Raw genomic sequence first — 22,608 nt, forward strand, 5'->3', positions numbered from 1 at the left:
CCAGCTTGTTTTATTTAATATGCTGCTGATGAGAAGCCTTTGTTCCTTTTGTTGGTTGGTTGTTAGTGGTGTAGTTTGGAATACAATGGGGATGTGTGTGATTTTAGTCCATCCCGAGATGGGTAAAACAATGAATGAGAGAGAATAGCAGTTAGGGCCACATAGTGAGGGCCTCAACCACATGGTCAGGTGATACCCATATACTCCATACAGAGGCTGCAAGAACCAAAGATAATTACAAAGCTGCATTTAATTACAACTACTACCATGATGATACATTGCCTCTAATCTTGAGATATTGTTTCTTTTAATTGCTTCTGTAGCTAACATGCTGCTTTTTTTTAAGTGAAAACTTTCTCAATTTGAAAAGGCTTTTTGGAGGCCAGTCACTGATGTCGCAGTTCCCTGCGATTGCTGATGGTGGTTTATGATGAATTTAAATAGATTGCAGTGCATGTCCAACCATGTGTCTCTTTGTTTTTGCGCCCATTCATATGCTTTGCCTCAGGCATGTTTAATTACATGTGCGTGACAGTGCTGCAAACTCCTGAATCTGACCGAGCAGAGTCGAATTTCAACTGTTGTGGCCTTTTAGACAGGAAGGAGTGGTACCTCTAATTAAGTGAGGGTTTAACTTTATCTCGACTAATTTCCAGACAAGATGTCTGGCTGATTTAAATTAGATGTCTGAACTAAAATCAACAAAAAGCAGTAAAAAGCAGTCTGGTTTATGCAGAATGCTATTACTTTTCTGCAGGTGCTTAAGAGGGAGATGCATCATTGTTGATATGGCGTCACTTGCTCCGATTTTTTTGTGTAAGCAAATTGGTGTTTGTCTAGCATGGATTCTACTTCTGTACAGAGTACCTCGATCATAAGCCTCTCCAATGACTTAAAAACATTGGAAGTAATAGTCATTGTCCTCCTGGGGTCATGCCTTTTTGGGTACTGGAATTATGATTGATTGAAGTTTTGGTACCGCGTGCATGTCTATAGACAGCTGACATTATGCCAGACTGGAGAGAGTTCTTCAGTTCTTCAAGTGTTTAAGAAGAAAGGCAGACAGGTTGTCCGGGCTTGTTGCTTTGTTAAACACCTTTGTTACAGTGTGTGGTTCTATCACGATTCTGTCCAAGTTCATATTACAAATAACATTCTCTAACACTACCGAACATTCATTAGCATTGTCAATATTAAAACGCATATAAAAACCCTTCAGTTTGTTTGCCCTTTGCTGTTTTGTTCCGGAAAAACAGGGGCTTCTTTTTAGTGTCCATGTTGGATTCTAATAGATTTTGTTCTGCATGCCCGCTCCCTGTGTTGCTGCCGAGCATCTCTTCAGCTCCTCCATTTTGCCACTGGACCATACCTTCACAGACTGTGTCTGGTTTACTGGACTTGAAAACTGACCTTTATGTAGACAGGACTGTGTTCACCAGTAAAAAATACAAGAAAGACCACACTGTGACACATCAAAAACCACCATCAGGTTCCTTTAACGCAAACGTCTCCTTGTTACTGAAGATACTGTAGCGACGCAATGGTGAGGAGATGTAAATTAAAGTGAATGCTGTGAATCATCTCAGCGGTTGATTGCATCTTCAAGCTGATTGAAATGCCAAAGGATGACTCACATCTGGGGTAAGAAAATCCCTCACTTCCTGAGAGATACTGTCACCATCACTATCATCGGTTACCAGTGTCTATTCATATTGTCCTTATTTTGAGAAATAAAAAGAAGAGGCTGTTTCATTATGTATAGCCACGTCATCCTTAGCCCCATGATAGCCTGATTGAATTATGGGTGTGACTTTGTTATTCCTTCCACCGAACCTGTTTTCCCCAAACGCGGTTGATATGGTTTTGGTCTAACAAAAACACACGGCATAAAAGACAGATTAATGTTCCAGGGTTGTAATCACAGTTCCCTGATTGGATTAGGCTGGAATCATAACGCCCTGCAGAGAGCTGATTATTTCTCCATCAGATACATTTTATCAGCCAAAACCATGTTAGTGAAATGTACAATATTTTAATTTTCATGAAAATGCACAGAAATTCTCTTATGGGTTTCTTTTTATAAAAAATACAAATGTACTTCTTCCACAGATACATACATAACAGCAATATTTTACAGGCCCATCTGTCAAAGAATGGCTACTATATTTTATAATCAGCTAGCTTAACGTGGTAGCAAATATGCAGGAGAGGTTTGCCTTCAAGGTTTAAATAGACTTTTAAATAGACAGAAATGCAAACACTGTAAGCAAAACAGATTTGCAACTAAAACACAACTTTATCATTGTAAATCACTGCAGACAAAATGTGGACATTCATGCAACAGCTTTTGAGAGTCTTCGGCTGGCAGACCCAATACAGCAAATAAGGCATTCTAGCCTGATCAGCAGCAATGGAAAAGTGTAAAAAAAGTGGATAACACGTTTTCCAGTAAGGTATCAAGCCATGGCGGTGTCCATGCTCAATTCAGCCAAGAATCCAGAGCCACAAATTAGAAAAGATAGAGTAGTGGCCAGTAAAGATACCATAGTCAACTAAATAAAACATGGTTAATTAGGAGGTCCTTGTATCACAAATGATGGTGCTTTAGTTTTGGTTGGAAAAGTATCATGTTTAAGAGTCATCATCAGTTTTTATGACATGAAAGAGGGTGACATTGAATATTACCTGGTGTCCGTTATTCCAGGCGTACAGTGCTCTCTCTCTGGCGTTGTAGTCAAGCATGGAGATATGAAAGTACTGGTTGTGGAAAGGAATGTCTATGTATTCATAACTTGAAGTTTTCGTAGAGTAAGCGTAGTAAACCTTTGCTCCCGACAGGTGAGAGTTGGTGATATAGAGCGTCCCACAGATCATGAATGATTCCCCGGCATTCCTTTTGGAGTATTCGGTGTTCCAAGTCTTCAGCACATGCAGGGTGTCGGGGTCGATCTGGGAGATGACGACATTTCCGGCATTTTGATTGGTCGCGTACACAGCCCACATTCCCAGTTCGTCAGCCATGACATCGATGTCAGAGTATCCCCCCCATGTGTATGGGTACATGTTGTGGAAGCCGGCGAACTCCAACGCACGCTGGGCCAGCACGCTGCCTGTCTCGAAGCTGTACTTGACAATAATGTTGCTCTGGTACTTGTTGTAGTAAAGTGATCCGTTGTAAACAATGTGATTGGTTCCCTCCCATTTAAATGGGAGGCTGTAGGTTCGGGAAACCACCCCTGCGACAAAATCATCCGATGTCTTGTACTCACGCACAATCTTGCTGTTAGTATAACTGTCCATATACCAGACCTACATCAGAGAGGATGAAGAGAACGGGTAGTGAGACACAGCTGACCTTTGACATAGCCTGACACATGTCAAATATATTTCTAACCTCGCTTTTGAATGATCGCCTTTGAATAATTTGTGTGATTTTATTAAAAAAAAAGATGCAGAAATGTAGTTAAAACAAACGAGCAATTCAGAAACATCTCTATAGATGAGCTCAAATCAAAACCCACTCCCTAACAGTCAGTCCCATCTACAGCTGCTATTGTGATATTCTATCTACTCTAAAATCACATCACAGATAGATACTGTACACACCAGCCACACGCCCCTGGAAAGTATTTTCCTGCTTTCATAACTCACCCTGTTGTGTCTGGTTGATGCTAGAGGATCAGTCATCCATGCCCCGAACCGGGTTCCAGATGTCTTTATTGTAACAGGTCCAGTGATTTTCATTAATTTCCCACACGCTGTTAATAAAGAAATGCAGCGATAAGATGTGCTGTGGTGGTTTTTGTCTCTAACTAGATTTCTCAAGCCAATTTCATGCCTGTGCCACCAGAGAGTGTGCCCTCCGTGCATACTAAGATAGCACTAGCAGCGAGCTGCTTTATTGAACTTGAAGCATAATGGTGCAACTGCTGTTTGTAGTATCAGGCAACCCAGACAGGCTTGTTTTTTTTAATAAAATAATATTTTTCTTAATTAAGTTTCTTATTATATGGTCTTATTTAGCCACGGTACAGAAAATATTTGTTGGAGAAAGACATTTAATAAAATGCCAGATGAAGAGCCTGAAGATTTCCCTGTAGAATTAGTGAAAGTTGTGGTTGTAGTTATTATTAAGTCAACAAAGCCCTTTTTCTGCCCGTTGTAAGGCGCTACATGTTAGTTTCACAAGCATTGTGAAAATTGCGAACATATTGGAACATTCCATTGTTCGAAGAGCCAAAGCCTGTCAACAAACCAAACAGTCCACAATAACAAAAACAAATTGTGTCTCTTCTTCACTGGCATGACATTAAGGTTTAAACACAATGCTTTTAAAACAATTATCTGAAAGGAACATGTTTTTGTGAGGAATGTTATGGCAGCACAACAAACACAAATATTACAGCAACTGAAAGTGGGCTCCTAAAAGAATACCTGCTGTAGGTGCAGTTTAATGAACACAGGTCATTGTTGTTTGTGGTTTTATACTTCGGAACCAAGAGGTTTTTTTTTTCAAAGCTGCATTTTGCCTGCTTCTATTCTTCAGCAGCAGCTACTAGTGAGGACAACTGCCTTGTTATGACAGTGTTACAATTTATGAAATCATGCAAATACTTATTGAAATGCTACTTGTTGTGCTAGGACTATTTATTCACCTCTAATACACATGAGACAATAGAGAACACTGCACACTACTCACACATGCAGTATTCAAAACTTACTCAGTTTGCCCATACAGCTGCGGAGCCTGCTGTCCAGTCGCAGGACTCGCTGATAGAGCTCGTCATAGTCAAAGGCCCCCAGCTCCTCCTGGATACTTGTCAGCACTGCTGAGAGGTTCCTGATCTCCTCCTTGAACTGGGAAATGAGTGCGGCATCCATCTTGTACTGCTCCAGAACAGGGATCAACGGCTTCAGCTCGTCCATCTTGTCCGTAAGCTCCTACAGACGTGACAGCAGCAGTAATGGAAAGAGAAAACGGAGAGAGGTGGTACAATGTGGTACAGGTGCGGTGGTCAGGGACAAACAAAACCACAGTTTGTTTGAGAGAACAACCTGTACAGCAGGCAGGAGCAGGCCCTTCCTCAGAGACTGCACCACTGGTAACTGATGAGGAATTACACGTGTGTTCCTTGTTGTCCCGAGTGATGATAGTATTCATCACGAGGAAAAGTCTGACCTTGTGCTTTATCAAGCACCTAATGGAACTGCAGCAACCACAAATAAATGAACCATTCATTCATCCATGTGTTTACCCATCCATGTATTTACCAGGTCATTCCACTATTTAACAACTTCCATATGATAATCAGATTTCTGGGAGGTTTTGGTGGATTTACCCTGCTAGCAGTTGTTTCACACAGTTATTTCTCCAACTCACTCAATGTCTTTCAACTTGCCACACTAGCGATATCCCTACTCCCTTACCAACAACTGGCCCCAAATAAAGATTACTGGTTCTGTTCTGAAGGATGAGGAGACTTCCCAACCAGAGGTGTTGTGGATACATTAGGATACATTCATCTTCTTTGTGCATTCTTTCTACTTTTATTTATTGTTTTACGCGTTAGTGATGTGCTAAGCGGCAGATGGTCAGCTCGTTCCACTGTGGAGCTATGTGAAACTAGCTGGTCCTGTTTTTAGACACGTGAATAGCCCTTAAAGCATTAACAGCTAATTATAATATCATATTTATAGAGTAAACTGTGCAGTGTGCTGCAGTTGTAAATGCTGGTCTGAAGTCAGGTCATTACAGACTTTGCAAAAAATGTGTGACGTGCCATTCTATTTCTTGGCCGGGAGCAATGACTTCCTTGTCAGTAGTTTCAAGTCTTTATGCTGTGCTAAGCTAACCAGCTGCTGTAGTCTTATATTTACCATTGAGCCATAAGAAAAATCCCCTCAGAAAAAAGTAATAGCATTTTATATATATATATATATATAACAGTAATAGCATGTAATGGTATTTTTTAAATAAATGTTGCATAACAACATTTCGGCTTAATATAGAAAGACGAAATAGAAAGGATCCGTTGTACCGTTGATGAAACCAGGCACTGATTAAACGAGGCTGAAGAATACCTGGAAGTTTCTGGCAATGATGGATTTCCTGTCATCCTCAATCTGCCTGAACTTGGTCCTCAGGCCCTTCATCTGGTTTTCCATCTTCATGACATATTGGAAATCCCTCTGAGTTCGTAGGTTCAGCACCTCAATCGACTGAGACATGTTCTGGACCTACAATAAAACAATGACAAATAATCACCCCAAACAGGGTAACCATTTACGATTAGGACATTTATCACTATATATACTACAATATAGTATAGTTTACAACAGCAAGTGAATTAAGGATGCCTCCCCTTTACTCCTCTCTTCATTGCACCACACTAAAAGGAACTTTGATGGGTTCTACCCTGGTGTGTGTGCCTGACAGTCTAATTTTGAAAAAGGACAAACATGAAAAGGCCACACACCTGTGTTAAATGCACAGGATACAACTGTGTATTAGGACGAGTATTAGACTCCACAAAAGCACAATAACATTTGTAGATTTATTCCTTAATAATTCCTCAACATTAACAAGTGTGTGTGTGTGTGTGTGTGTGTGTGTGTGGTAAATATCTCCTTTTACATGTGCTTACCTTCTCTAGTAGCTGGCGGAGCTGTCTGCTCTTGGCATCTCTGGAACAAAGGCTCTGTTCTGGTGCCACAACTGTGCAGATGCAGCGCCCATCAGCATCCTGGGCTGAGCTGTAAACCTGCCAGCCCTCCTTCGGGCCGATAGTCTGCAAGCACAGACACATAAGCATTGAGGTTAGATCAACCATGTAGATTATGTAATGCACAAACACCGAGTTCATATTTATGTTACACTGGATATCTTGGGAAAGCGGGTAACCGCAAGTAATTATGAGCGATGCAGCAAAGATATGGTGCTACACGCATCCACAAAAACAAGAGTCTAGAGTGGTGTGCAGCTATACACCTTAAAATAAACAATAATAGAGAACAAATTCAGCTTTAATTATAATAACAGCTGGTTCATAAATTGGGTGTCTGATAGGTTCAGTGTGTAAAAGTTGATGATGGTTTCTAAGCCCAGACAAAGGTGTACCCCAAGGATGATTTTTGGGTCCACTAAGTATTAGTGTTAACCATAATGTTCCCACAATGTAATACACAGTAAATACATCGATGATAGATATTCTGAAGCAGCTGTTGCTGATGCTTTGTTTTTGATGATGGGTGTTTTTAAGCTGAACACTGATAAATATCCTACTTTTCACTATGAATAAATACACTAATTATTCCCATCCCCAGAATAATAGATCAGGTATTACTTTAATGAAACAAACATACATTTTGGCATGTGGATTGCTGACAAATAAACCCACCACATACAAATCAATTTAACAAAATGTTGAAGGGAAACGTAACTTAAAGGAACTAAGATTGTTTTAGGGAGAATGTGTTGGAGTCAAGCCTTCTCTCATATCTGGATCATGGACATACTTTATAGAGTGCCTCCACTCTTTAGCTGGCAGATTTATAACAGGTGAAAGCTATTGCACTTAGTGTTGAAGGGATATTTTGTCTGATCTTCTGGCTAAGGATCTGCAAGTGTATGTTAGCAAGGACCTTATTAACAGGTTATGATTTAAGGTTTAGCTCATATACCACAAAAATCCATGTTGTAATAGATATGAAATAACTCATGCATCCAGGTCTAAGCTGGTTAAAAAGTCAGACTCAGTCAGACTTTTTACTGTTGACTCGATCAAAATGAGAATCCTATAAACTCTGAAATCTGATAAAAGACTTAGGGTGAAGCTGTTTGTCCCTCAAAAGTCAGAATCCTGAAGGTCCTTGACAAAGACATGAAAATAAAGAGAGCATTGTTCTTGTGTTGCAGCGTAGCTCTAGAACCGTATGACAGAAAATGTAGCAGAGGGACAATCATCCTATATGGAGGGCATTATTTTCCAGAATTACAACATGCGTCATCAATCAAGTTTTTTTTTTTAATTGAATGCTATTGACACTTTAATTATTTTCCTGCTAAAACCTTGTTTCCATTCAGAATCAAGTGCTCTCCATTTCCATAATAGAGTGCACTTAAAAATCTGTGTTGTAGAACTTTGAAAACTAAAGCCTTGAAAACACTTTGAATAACTTCAAGTACTTTTTCTCAATTATTCATAGGACCTGTGGCCATGCACTCTCTAGGAAGAATAGGAAGATTTAGCTGACACTTCAATCAAGCAAAAACAGACAAACAAGCCTGGAGGTTTTTCATTCATATAAATATTTATGTACTTTGTCACCAAGAACTCTGATGGTAAACCTCGTCATCCATTTACATTTCTGAAGAAAAGGCGATAAATCTGGCAGAAGGGGGGTTTAATGAACAAACAGAATAGTTGAAGAGGTGGTTATATCGGAAAACAGTAGCTGGAAAAAACGGAAAACAGGACAATGCTGACGAAGAACAACAAAGAGGACTTGACTGTCAATTAGAGGGAAAGACATAGAGGTAGGAGCATAGGTATGTGGGTACGTATATCACTACAGAGAAGTAGGAAGACAGCAAGCATAAGATGATGCGATGAGGTGAGGGTTAAAACAGGGAGGGCAACAACGTGTGCTGAGGACAAAAGGAAGGAAAACAGAGAGGATGATAAAAAGGCAACACAGGAGGAACAACATGTTTTATCTGGTGCAGTTTAATAAGATTGTATTTTACTGATGAAACCGTGTTGGTGATGAGGCGAAGACTAATTTTTCAATATGTTCTCTCACTACGTTAGATAGAGGAAGATCAGACTCCAAGGCTACAATGGTTTCACAGAGCCGCGTGCCAAAGTCTAGTCATTAATCATCCTCACAAAACAGCATCCAGCAGCTCAAAGCTCTCCCCAGCCGCCCAGCAGAGTTCTTGCTCTGTGCACAGGCATCACACTCACACACACACACACGGTTACGTACAGGATGTGCTGCACACACAAACACACAACCAGTTGCTTAGACACATTCATGTTTCCTCTGTAGTTCTTGTCTTGATCTCCCAGTCTTTGTTGGACAGGTTTTCCACTGGCCTTTTGAAGGATGTTATGCAGAAGTCATCAATATTTTTCTGGTGAAGTTGCCAACAGACACAGATATTTAGTGCCACTCGTCAGCCAAAACTGGAGAATATACCATATTTAATCATAAAAAGGAATGCGGTTGTGCTGAAGCCACTAGCCCAATCGGCACAGATGCATTAGGAAACAAATACCAGATTTATTATGTCACTCAAGAGTTAGGTAGGTCTGCCTCGTCTTAGTCTTCAAAGATTTCTTTGGTCTTTAATGTTTTTTTATTGCTTTTTAATGCTGAATGACTAGCTTCCAATACACTTTTGAGCTCTGGTACACACAATGTTTTCAGCTGTGATTTTATGTGATTCTGTGTAGAAACTCAGTATTACAGATCTGTTGATTAAATTAACCATCAGTATCTAAAATATACATCACTTGTGTGTGATGTAATGTTAACGAAGTTAGCAATAACATAATAGCTGTGAATGTAGCGCTGCAGTGTTTACAGTTTATTTGTTGGTGAATACATTCTTTGTACATTTTTGCTTGGCACTTGGCCACAAGGCTTACCATCTTCTGTGGCTGAACCTCCTGCAAATATAAAATCGTATCAACCCAAGACAGATTTGACGTGCATTTCTTATATTGCCTCTGAAATTGCTTTCTATGAGTTAGTTTGATTTACTCAGATCTCTTTCTCTCTCAACAAGTTTTTCTCTGTTGATTTAATTTATTTTTAATATTAAGGATCTTTATAAAAAATACACACTTAGATCACTTTTAAACTTTGAATTGATTAAAATGTATATTACCATTTTCTTTAGGATGACATGAAATTATCAATTGTTTATGTTATGGCATCCGTCCAAAATCCAACAGGGTTATCTAATTTTGAATGGTTTGACAGGCCTCTATTATTCTAATAATGTAATACAACTCAATGATTAAGACAGTTCAATAGCCACTAATAAAGAATGATCCTGACTTTATTACTTTTATTGCTGCACATAAGGTCAGTCTCACTTCTAATCGTGCCATGAAGCCAAGAATGGCGTTTACAGTACAGTATATTATGACTGTTTCTGTCATCTGGCCAATGAGGAATAACCAGATGACAGGAAATTAATTGTTGAGGTAAAATCCATTAGACATGAAAGAGTGTATGATTCATGCATTGTCCATGGTCATGGTTTGGTGTTTTAAAAGGCTTCAGAGTCCTTCATTTTTGGCATGCAAAATGTGAGGAGGCTCAGAATGTCTCAAGGATAAATTAAGATTATCCTTGATGTTTCCCATGGTAAGAGTCTGCAACAAGGATTACATAACATTGAATTGCCTCCTCCAAGGTGGCATGATACTTTTGTTGTATTTGTTTATGTAATAGAGACAGTGCATATGTATGGGCATCAGTATGAATATACAATGTAAATACGCTAGAGTTAGCACAATGGCTAGTTTTCATGTATTGTCCCGAGGCAGATAACATAGAAAATATCAAAACAAAGTAGCATACATACAACACCCTCAATTGAATTTGAGGCACAGACACACAATAGAAACAACAGACAAGACAAGATGCAACAGGACATAATGCATCATTCTGTATGACAATGGATACACTGGATATGGCTGCACAGATAGGACAACTGGGACTCACCAAGTTATTTCCACATCAGGAATGGAGGTATTTAAAATAAATGTTGTGAAATATTAAATTGAATGCATTATTATTATTATGCTATATGACTGCGTTTATTGCAGGACTAATTCATTGTTAGTGCTGGACAAAGCCTTATTTTGCTCCAAGGCTGACAGTTTAGTTGTACTTGTAGTCACATTGGGAGAAAGCTTTTTGAGCCACTAGCAGTGTAATTCCATGTTTGTCATTCTGTCTGCCCGTCTATCTGTCCTTTCACCACTTTGGATGAGAATCAAATATCAACAGCCTTTGTATCAATATTCATGGTACCCAGATGATTAACCCCAATGATTTTGGTGATGACTGATCTTGTCATGTAATGGCACCCGCAGGTTGCTCCTCTACATTTTCTTGATGGATTGCTACAATTGTTTTTGGTGAAGGTCATGGTTCCCAGATGATATATCTTAATGACTTTGGGGACCCCCTGACTTTTTCTCTTGCATCACCATGCATTTGACATTTATGGTTTTAAACCAAATGTATCAACAAATATTGCAATGACATTTTCTCCAGACATTTATGTCCCTCTCAGGATGAATTGTGATAACCTGTTCTCACTCCCATCTTGGCAAATACCAACATTTGGTCAATGCCGCACGGAAGCCCCCCTCAGCCTACTAGGCTTCCCCCCCCCCCCGGTTCAGGTTCCTTCTGTGTGGAGTTTGCATGTTCTCCCTGTGTAAGCGTGGGTTCTCTCCGGGTTCTCCTGCTTCCTCCCACAGTCCAAAGACATGCAGGATGGGAATAGGTTCATTGGTGACTCCAAAATGTCCGTAGGTGTGAATGTGATTGTGAATGGTTGTCTGTCTCTAAATGTCGGCCCTGTGATAGACTGGCGATAGACCTGTACAGGGTGTACCTTGCCTTCGCTCAGTGTCAGCTGAGATTGGCTCCAGAACCTGAATACAGGATAAACCCTCCCACGCTACTAGTGGGAGGGTTGAAGTCCATGGGAGTCGGTTTAGGGTGGGTGATGGGGAAATGGATGGATCAAACAAACGCAGAACTTCTATCCAAAAGACTGGTGATTGTGTCCCATGCAAAACTAAAAGCCACACTAACCATTGACAGTTCATCACGTCATTTATCAGTCGCTAGTCATGTGAGTCGTTCGTCAGTCAAGTGGTTTTGTTGGCGGAACCTAACTTCCTGTGAAGACAGAAGTTTATTTTGCAAGGACACTACATGTAACAAGTGGATACTGATATGCTATGCCAACATGTTGAAAGCTAATGCTAGAGGAGTTTCTAGTGCGTTGATATTGATGCCAATGGGCACTGACAAGCATCAGCATTTGACGAGTTGGGAGTGAGAATGCGTTATATAATTTCTCTTTGTAAACTTCCGTTAAGTGTCATCATCCCATGAAACTTTAATATGTCAAGTACTCTGGTTTATGTTCAAGTACCAGCAAAACTAATAGTATTCCCTTCAGCCTCAACTGTACTTGCCAATAAGCAATTGAAAACATGCGAACATGCTAAACTAAGTTGATGAATGTGTTAGACATTATACCTGTTAAATATCAACATGATACCATTGTCATTGTGAGCATGTTAGCATGCTGGTGATAGAATGCTAATGCTAAGGCCGCAGATCTGCTCACAAGGGAATAGATTCTTAGAGCTCTATTTTGTTGTCTGCACACAGTCTCACATGACATTCTACACGTATCCAATACCATATAGAAATAAGATTAATGCCGCACAGACAGAAAAACAATTAATGAGTGATTCATACAAACAGCTAGTGGCCTCTGGCAACTCTCTCTACACCCATCAGAAGGCAGCAGGTATCGTCCGTCTACTGCCTCTGACTGGAGGGATTTGGCACACTATCCAAACACAATGATGCATGGCAGATTCAATTGTTCTGTTTTGATTCAGATTTTTTTTGTACCAGCTCCAGACTGTTGCGAAGTAACCACAGAAACTAACGTGCTTATGTGCAAATCCTACTTTACATTTTTAATTAATTATACTTAAGTTTCTATTGCAGTGTGAATGAAAGGATTGTGCACGGTTCCATTAATAAAAACATATTTCTCTGCTGATGACTCCCTCAAGACCATCCGTTCGTGCCGGTCTTCCCCCTGTGACTCCATCCAAAGCACTGGGTAACCAAGGCAACCCTGCTTGCGTCATTGTCTTTTAAATGAGTCTGCCCAAAATTACCCTGCAGCTCTCTTTTCAATCGGTAAAAATGTAGCTGTGATGAGCAACACAATAAAATGGGGATTATGTGAATTACATTTTATTGTAGTATTCCCAGAAACAAAGGACTGTTATTTGTAAAAAGAAAATGTATTTATGTCTCAGATTAAACGGACAACTTTCAAAGATTGTCATTAAGTATCGGATCCAAACTGTCAAAAAAGGGATATAATTCACAATTATATTCACATTAAATTCACACCACAGTTTGTATGTTTCATCTCTTTTCTTTCAGCATGAATGCTGTACAAATATGGACTTGTTTGTAAAAACCTTGGATCACTCGGTAGAAACATGCAAAGTCAACAGCACCTACAAAGCGTAAACATTTATTTTAATGAATTCCTCCCAGTGAAAGATATCATTCATGCTCTTCACAGCAGACAGGTATCCTGCCATATGTCACACCTAATTGAATCTTGTTTTCTGTTTGTTATTCTGTCATCAACATGAATTTTACTTTGACTACTTCACACCTAACGTTGTCTTTGTCCTCATCAACCTCTTGTGTGATTGAGGTAAAGACATTGATTGGTTGATGAGTGAGTGAGCGGGAATTGATAGGAAAATCTGGTTAATATGGTTAACATTGAGGGTGGGAGTGATGTCGGGAAGATTTAGAAGATTGAAATCACTTCCTTTGCTCTCACCCATGAGTGTGAGTGTGTTTTGAATGAGTTTTGCAAACATTGGTGAGAGAGGAAGAACATCAGGTTACGTTGCTTCCTCCTTTACTTTTTCATGCACATTATTGCTAAGATCTTTGTTTGATCGCTTTCCTCTTGTCCTTTCATCTCACACTCTTTATCTCAATGAATTTTTTCTCAATCAAAGTGTTTACCAATTTTAGATACATTTGTTATAAATTATGTTATAAATGAGTTTAGTGCTAAGTACTGCCAAGACTCACAGCAATCCCATATATTGAAGCTGGATGTTTGCGCCATAAAAGGATCCCCACCCTGTTGAATACAGCCTTGGTCTCTTGATCTAATTTATTTTTGCCAGCAGTCTCATGATGGCTGATTCCATTTGCTCTACTGTATGAGTCTAGCAATGTGAGGAGCTCCCCAGAGGGATACCACAGGTGTGAAGTCAGCGCTGAAAAATTAAAAGATTGTCGGTGGCAGTGCCAGAAATCAATCTGTTATAAATACTGCCAAGATAAACGGTGTGAGAGGTATCCGACTCCCTCAACACCATCACCTGCTGCAGAGAGGCAACAAATGGACACAAATAATCCAATTCTCAGTAGCCACTATTATTGTTTTGTCAGTGAAGTATAACATATGGAAGTGGAAGCTTAATCTCAGCTGGCTAATCCTCTAGTGGCACCTTTCTCCCCACAGTTCTCAGACAAAACAGAAAGATGGAAGAAGAAGGCGAAAGACTAGAAATATCTCTTATTAGTCACACTGCCACTTTGTCACTTCTGGATATCTGTGTGTGTTACATTGCACAACATCAGATTATCAATTGAGTAATTTTCATTGCATTTGTCACCTATCTTCGTTGCTTTGCATCAACCTGTTTTTGAACTAAGCATGTTACAATTAGCTTTGTATGACATTAATACTCAAAGAAAGCCCTGTTCATACATTTAGAGACAAATCCAGGTGCCACTGATGGGGATTGAGATAAATCCCATATCACAGTAAGGCTGCCGTCCTGCCTGCCACAAGACAGAGACCTAAACAGATGCTATCTCTCCAGTCATCTATCAACCTGTCCAAACAAAAAGCCACCGGGGTATTGGAGGCAAGTGAAGTGGAATGCGCATGTCAGTACTGTAACTGATGATCATCACTGCTTAAATGAGTTAACATTTTACTCCTAATGGCAGGGGAAAATGAACTCGAATGTGCAGCCAGCTCTGTAACCAGACTGATGCAGACATCTAAGGCAGCTATGACAAATGGCAACGCCCCTAAACACAGCAGCAACAGCAATCCTATAATCCTGAGGCCAAACAGGTTCCAGTAAGATACTGACAACGAGATGATGCATGCTACAGAGAGAATGAGGGAGGGAAAAAAGGCATGGCAAAAGAAAATGCCATCTTTTCTCTCAAATGTGACTGTGATGAAAGGCCTGCAGGGAGATTAATTTCCTACAGGCGTTCCACCTTCTTGCCCATTTTGACCCCAGTGAAGAGAAGATAGAATAGATAATTCTGCAGGAGCTCTGCACATTCTGCCCGAGACTGTCCGTGAATGAGCTACAGCATTATCTCGCTCATACCGCCTTGCTTCTTCTCTAGGGTGTGCTTCAGCGAGTCTTCTAGCTGAACAAGACGACATGTCAGTCATCAGCACCGCGGAGGATGATAATGAAACGGTCATCAAACATTATCGGTGTAGTAAAGCCAGTGGACATATCCAGGCCACACTGAATGCTTCATGCAAACACAAGCAGCATACTAAGCAGCTGTGACACTGCTCTTACATTAAGTCATTTCTCTATATGCTGAAATAAAGTCAGGTTGAGAATGACTCAAACTCTGATGGGTAGTAGTTGAATAAATCAACGTAGACAACATTAAAATGTAGGATTGGTAAGATAAGACTGGTGAATTTGATGAAATTTTAAAGACCCTCATCTTAAGCATTACTCTTTTGGGATATGTCTTACCCGAGGAGTCCCTGTAATTGGAATTTTTCTTATTATGTTGGTAAATCTAGTGGAGCAGTCCGCCGGGATAAGAAGCCTTCTTTAATTGAAGCCCAAATCAAATCTGTGTCATCAACACACACGTCTCGGCAGCTTCTCAGGGTAAGTGTTTGTAAAGTACGCGTATGCTCATTAGTATTGCACAAGAAACTTGAATCTTGGAGAAGGACATTCTTGCCATATTAATGTCACAAAATCTGCAGGCTGTTTTAAAAAAAAAATTCACCTGATTATTTCTTCAGACCTTTGAATTTTCTTCTTCTAATTATGCGCTGCAGTGGTGTCAGTAAGTTAGGATGTTGAAGCTGCGCCAAAAGACTCTCCACTTCAGCCTCCATCCTGATGCAGAAGCAGAAGAGTCTGCTGAAAATATGCAGCACTTAAGGATGTATATGTCCACACTGGTTTTGCTATTAACGGGGCAATAGGCAATAATTGTAATTATAAGATCTACTGGGGTGATTTAAACTCTTTGATTCAGTCCATTCCAGGACCTTCTTTGAAGTTATATCGCAATTTATTTGCTGTTAGTACTTTCCTTACACTTACATCTGATACTTTTACATTAGTCAGTGATTTTTTTTTTGTTTCTTAGAATGCCTTTCAGCAACTTAGAGAGGATGTGCCTTAACTCATTGCTTTTAATGTAAGCAGGATATATGGACATGGTGTAAATCCACATCAGATTGCTGGCTTACTAGTTTCTTGTGGTCTGAGGCCACTGCTGCACTGGATGTGTGCTGAACGTGTGAGACACAAACACGATTCTTTGATTTTGAAGACACTTAGCATTTTAAACTGGTATTGTCCTCCAGCTGCACTGGAAATCTACAATTGATGGTACATTCAACAAACCAGTCCCCCGACAAGTGATGATGCAATCATAGCTTGAGCACAGCAGGTCTGTCAAGCTTTGGATTTCCCAATATGTTGCAGCAGTGTGCGTTGGGCTGTGGCAGACGGCAACCTCTGATTCTGATAAGTGAAGCCAATGCGGTAGTGGCTTGACCTTGCATTCTCTCTACTGGCCATCAGGGGGCAACTCCTCTGGTTGTGAAAAGAAGTCCAAGAGAAAATGGCCATCGTCACTTGATTTATTATCTCAGTCAACATTGTAAACAAGAGATTATGGTCCCGTTTAGACTCACATAACCATAAAGCAGGCTATGCTTTAGGGATTGCCTTGTGATTGACAGGTCGCTATCACAGCTTCGCCATGGTCGCTACCCATGCAAACAGCTACTAAGATTACCTAGCTGTAAAGTTGACCTTTGATTACGGAAGCTAACTTTTTTAACAGCTTCTTCACACCAGAAGCCAGATGGAGTCGGTGCAGTAGAGTTGTTGCTCTTGTGTTCGTCAGTCTATCCCGTTGTCCTCTACAGCCCAAACATGATCACTTCCATTCACTTAAAAACATCCAAGAGTGTGATGACCAAAATCATGAATTCTGGGCTTTAAATTCACAAACATACAAAATAGACACATTGCCAGCTGTCTTATGGTATTCTGTAAGTTTTAGGGAAGCTACAGTATATCAAAATCAAACTAGACTCTGCTCTGGTACTTCAGCATCAGTCTGCCTCTCTGTTTAAAGCTACTTAATAAGTAATGTTACATTTTATCCTTGCTGGTGAGAAATGAACATGCATAGGCCATAATCGTCTCTGGTTGATTGAGTACAGTATAAATTTATTGAGACCACAAATGTCTTCCATTCCTCTCAAGTCAAGCCTTTCAGCACTCATCCGGCGATATGCATGAGATTTGCGCTCCGCTTGGGCTGTAATTACAGTAATCATAAGGGCAACAGAGGGAGAGGGTCGTAACTATGCCCCTGGTAGTTTCATGTCTCAACTCCTGTAATTATGGTTTAGATTATTATTATCTGCGACGCATTCACCCAGAGGAGTAAAAAAGAGCTCAAAACACGGAAAGTCACTTTAAACACTCATAATCATTATAGATGGAAAAAGAGAGCCATTCTACTTATACATATTAACATCTCCCTTTAGATAGAATAGTATATACTAAAAAAGGTCAAAACAGTTCAAGGCATGCAAGAATAGGAAATTGTTCAGTGGTAACTGGTGCTTACTTGTCACTGTCTGTACTTAGACAACTTAGTACTAATCAACAGGATGAATTCACTTGCCTGACAAACATGAGCTCAATTGAATGCACACGATGTCCCTGCCTCACATACCTAAGAACTGACACGTCCTCAAGCAAATATTAAAGAAAGTGACAGGAAACTCATTACAACCTCACACAGACTCAAACAATCCACCATCAAGTTCGAGCCGAAAGTGCCGAATATTTACCCTGCTGCTGCTGAACAATTCACATCCATCTTCCAGCCGACTTTCTTTATTTCCAGTCCATCGGACCTGACTACCCTCCCCCTGCTTCTAACATGGAACACGCGACGTCACAACTCATGACTTTGCGGGCAGTCTTGAGGCTGGATGTTCTTTTTGTTTGTGTCGACATAAATATATTTAGAGGGTGTCATCTTTAATTTGGCTCCCGGTGGAAAAGGTGATGTGAAATATGATATGGTTGTGTGCATGTGTAGGTGTGTGCCCAAAGCATCTCTTATCTTTTAATATGGCATGTGTGTCACACAAATTCTCCTACCGTGCCCGAGAGTATCCTCCACAAGGATCTCAAACAAGCAGAAACAGCATCAGCACCTGGCAGACGACACCTTCGGCTTGACAATCCAGAATCACTTCGAAGCATGCTTTTCTATGTTAGACATGATTAACGATCAACAGGACGTCTTATCGATGAGACGACCCCCAACCTCTGCAGCTGTGATCACATTTCAGGTCATATTTTGATCACTTGTAATTAAAACCTGGAACCTTTCAGCATAAGCTAAGGTAGAAAAGTTTAACATGGTAAATGTGCAAAACTGGCATGTATATCACCAGTGGATTAGACTATGTGTGTGTGAGTGTGGGTGGGTGTGTGAGCTTGCCTGCTACCTACTTACACAAAGCTCTATCCCACTCGTGTTGTAAGGAAATTCCCAAGAGAAACTGCTCCTAAACATAAACATTACTCACAGTTGCTGTCATTTTGATCAACGCAGCCAGGCGCATCAATTGTTGTTGGTGTAAAAATATTCGGCAGAATTAAGGTTTGCTAGGCACCTATTAACCAGCTGTTACTCCATATCCCAAGGAACAACTTGGCACTTCTACTATAGGCAGGCATACATAAGCCATGGCCTGCAAATAGCTTGGTTTTCTTGCAATACATTAAGTCCTTCTATCTGCTGCTTCATTTCATCTTTAAAAAAAAACACAGTCAACTGCAAATATAAATTCACGACTGCTAATAAGTGACTTTCAAATGAGGCTGCAATGAGAATAGATATTACAAGTACTATGATACTGGATGTACTGCAAAAGAATCAAGCCTATTTAAGACTAGCATTACGAGATCATACAAATGCATTCAATATAACTTACATAAAATCTCAATTGAATTCTGGCACTAGTCTGACATCATGAAGTGAGTCTCTCTCACTCACACACACACACACACACACACACACACACACACACACACACACACACACACACACACACACACACACAGAGAATCAATATGTTCCCCAGGTGCAGGATATAATGTGCAATCATAAAACACAAATTCCAGTCATCATTTTGATCATGATGAGAGTAACACAATACCGTTAGCAGTCACTGTGTGATTACCCGGCTGGCACACACCATAAGGGAAAGCTTAACTATGCAAATATTTCATTTTCTCCCAAAGGCTCCCCTGGGATCCACTGTGAACAATGCAGAGGTAATATCTGCCAAGATCATGCCACACCACGACCAAAAAACATCCATACCATCAGCTTTAGCCGGTTAATCCAGAATAGATCTGGGTTTTAACCGGTTATTTTAAACGTGCTAAACTGAACCGGGGAGGAAAAAAAACCTTAAATGTCAAGAACTAGAGACTGCCTCCCCATTCTATAATGAATAAAGCCTTATGTACAACATCTGCCAGCCTGTGAGAGACAGTTTAATAATTTCCAGCTCAGTGTAATACTTTCCAGATCTTTAATACTGAAGCAGAAATGGTCGTGATAGCAATTTGAATGCAAGTCTGTCTCTAGCAATATCTCAACTGAGGAGGTGTATTCATTGATTTAATCAAATCTGATGAAAGATAGAAACGGAACTGAATGATAGTAATCAGAGGTAACTGGAGGTAAAACTGCAGAAATATAGTTGTAAAATAAATCAAATGATAAAGAGTCGATATCCAGAGCTCTCTTAATTGTCTTAATTGCATTTAAGGCATCAAATAGATTTTTCTGTATGAAATCAAAGGCATTGTAAATCATATGAAACAGAAAAAAGCAGCAAGTCCCCATATCGGAGGAGCTGACACTTGTTATTTCTACTTGATGACGATAAACTGACAGATTATTAATCACCTCATCGTTTCTGCACTAGGAATGTGTATGTAGTATCTATCATCGTGCTGTACTTAAAAAGGTTTAGTCAACTGCATATGAAATGATGGATAACGTTTTCCCCTCTGCTGCGGGTTGCTGCATAGCCAGAGAGCTTGTGTGGTGAAGTTTCAGCACCAGCTTGTGGACAGCTCCACACCCTCAGCACCAGAAACATAATGATTGATCCATTAATCATAAGGGACTTTGAGCAGAGTTGTCCTTAAGTCACGGTTATTCCATCTTTGCCCGAGTTCAGCCCATGCCATTCGTTTTACGAGCTTTGCACAAAGATAAACAAACATCTGACGGAAACAGGAGCATCGTTTTATATTAAGACAGAAGAGAAACAGGGGGGCGAAGAGGTGATGCCACTGGGGCATAACCATTATCCTGCTGTGCTTTTAGTTATATACAACACAACTTGAGGCATATGTATGTGTTAAGCATTGCGGCGTGTTAAAAACAATATGCTGAAATGATTGTCTCTGTGAATGCACCTGCATCTTAGCCCATTTATCTTAGAAACAAAAGAGGAGCCACAAGTGGTGAAAATGGGTGCACAATGAAAGGTGATTAGTCACAAAGGGATTGTGTTTCTCCACGAATCCGATTTGGGCATACGTACAATGAATGCAATGATCTATATAAGATGACTGATACAATACTTTCCCATTGTATTAGAGAACAAATGTATTGAAAATGTGCTGCTGATCATAAAAACACATTTCCAATAAAAACAGTACGAAAATACCTCCCCGAATAAACGGGCTATTGGTAAACTCACCATACACACCATCCACTAACTGGCACTGCATTTTCACAAAAAGTCACAAGTTTTCCAATTGATTGATATTACTTGTTTCATCCCACCCTTTTTGGGGAGCGCTGCAGGCATACTGATGAGCCTTTTCCTATTTTAAATGATGATTATGAGTATTATGGAAATGCGCGCGGATAGGTGCGTATTGGAGCCACACCGAAGTGTAGCGCATGCTGTTGATATGTGCAGCTCCTTAAATCGTGTGGAACGAGGTTTCTATAACTGAAGCTTTACAAAGCCAACATTAAAATGTAGGACTTTTGAGTTAAGTTTGGCACGACAGCCAGCCGGCACGTATCGGGGCGAGGGTTTGCCTCCTGAAGGGAAACTATAGAGTACAGGCTGTGGCTTATACCCTCCCACCGGAGTAAAATAAAGCCGTTAACCGTGAGCAACGACGCTCCGATGAAACACAAACACGCGAGCGATTAGAACACAATATATAATAAAAAAGAAAAAACTCACCATAGAGGGATATAATCCGAAGATGGTGAGGGAGAGGATGGGGTACAGCACGCTCAACAGGACCCGCATGGTTACGGGCTCCGGGCAGCCACTTTCTCCAAGGTGCAGTCCTTTAACATAGAGCTCCTGTCCTCTTGTTCACCTACTATCTCTACTGTCTTCGAACCCCAGAGAGAGCGCTCCGACGGCGGCACAGGGACCACACGTTCACCGGCATCACACCCGCCGCTGCTCCGACTGAAGGCAGCGCCGAGGAAAAAAGTTTTGAGCGAAGGGAAAATATTCAAATATCTCAGTTCCAGCAGACTGCAGGGGAGGCGCAGCGAGCCTGTGACATCACTTGATGGGCTTGTGGGTCTGTCTTTCTATCTGTCTAACAATCTCTCCTATACCATGACAAGTGCATCGGAATTTTAATGACCTTCATATTCACCTTCACAATTTCTCCACTTGTCTAATAAGGGGGCAAGGCTTATTTATTGTATTGCCCACATCTCTATAATCACTAGATTCTGCCAAACATTGCTGTGTGTGTGTGTGTGTGTGTGTGTGTGTGTGTGTGTGTGTGTGTGTGTGTGTGTGTGTGTGTGTGTGTGTGTGCTTATTCTCTCTCAGCATTGTATTGTAAAGAACTAACATTGGTCTCATTTCTGTCAAAACAGAGACTATTGGTCCCTTTTGAATGTATATTCATGAACAAATAGTTTATTTTTGCACAAATTCTCTGCCATTAGTGCCTTCATAAGATGTGGCCTTCAGGACATTCCAAAATATCTTCCAATAATCCTGTTGCAAAAGGCATTGAGCTGCAGAGATTCAGAGAAGGCGCTTCATGGTCATGAACTTGCTCTATCTTGTGTTTTACTACTTTATGCTTCTACAATATACTCAATTTAAAGTCATCTGGAAAAAAAAAGAGGCATAGCAAAAAACTCATGACTCATGGTTCCTCACATTCCTCAAATCGGGGGAGCATGGCTCGCTACGACTCTCATTCAGATCAGAGCTGAGAGGTTTTTATCTCAGGACCGATGGGTGGTTTCTCCATGCATCATACTCTATAGTTTCATGAATATCTCATGCCTGAGATATTCATGAAACTGCTCATCAGTGGAGCAGCAGTGGGTTCAGATGAGATTCCAGCGCATGGTGTGAAGATGCGTGCC

General features: G+C 40.4%; 1 protein-coding gene across 1 annotated transcript; it reads right to left on the reverse strand.

The window, feature by feature from the left end:
* Nucleotides 1-2,036: 2,036 nt before the first annotated feature.
* On the reverse strand, nt 2,037-21,764 carry olfm3a (olfactomedin 3a). Its single transcript, XM_084034348.1, has 6 exons — nt 21,443-21,764; nt 6,645-6,788; nt 6,082-6,237; nt 4,722-4,941; nt 3,652-3,758; nt 2,037-3,309 (listed from the first exon to the last, which is right to left on the reverse strand). The coding sequence occupies exons 1-6, from the start codon at nt 21,509-21,511 to the stop codon at nt 2,632-2,634; spliced, it is 1,374 nt and encodes a 457-aa protein (XP_083890474.1). The 5' UTR covers nt 21,512-21,764; the 3' UTR covers nt 2,037-2,631.
* Nucleotides 21,765-22,608: the final 844 nt, after the last annotated feature.

The sequence above is a fragment of the Eutrigla gurnardus genome (genome assembly GCF_963514095.1).
Source record: "Eutrigla gurnardus genome assembly, chromosome: 18".
Lineage (NCBI taxonomy): Eukaryota > Metazoa > Chordata > Actinopteri > Perciformes > Triglidae > Eutrigla > Eutrigla gurnardus.

Excerpts from the sequence above, each read along its gene's own strand:
- olfm3a (XM_084034348.1), bottom strand. The coding sequence starts at position 21,511 with ATGCGGGTCCTGTTGAGCGTGCTGTACCCCATCCTCTCCCTCACCATC. Across the intron at positions 4,942-6,081 it reads TCATTGCCAGAAACTTCCAG|GAGCTTACGGACAAGATGGA; the intron begins GTATTCTTCAGC and ends TCACGTCTGTAG. Across the intron at positions 3,310-3,651 it reads CATCAACCAGACACAACAGG|GTCTGGTATATGGACAGTTA; the intron begins GTGAGTTATGAA and ends TCTCTGATGTAG.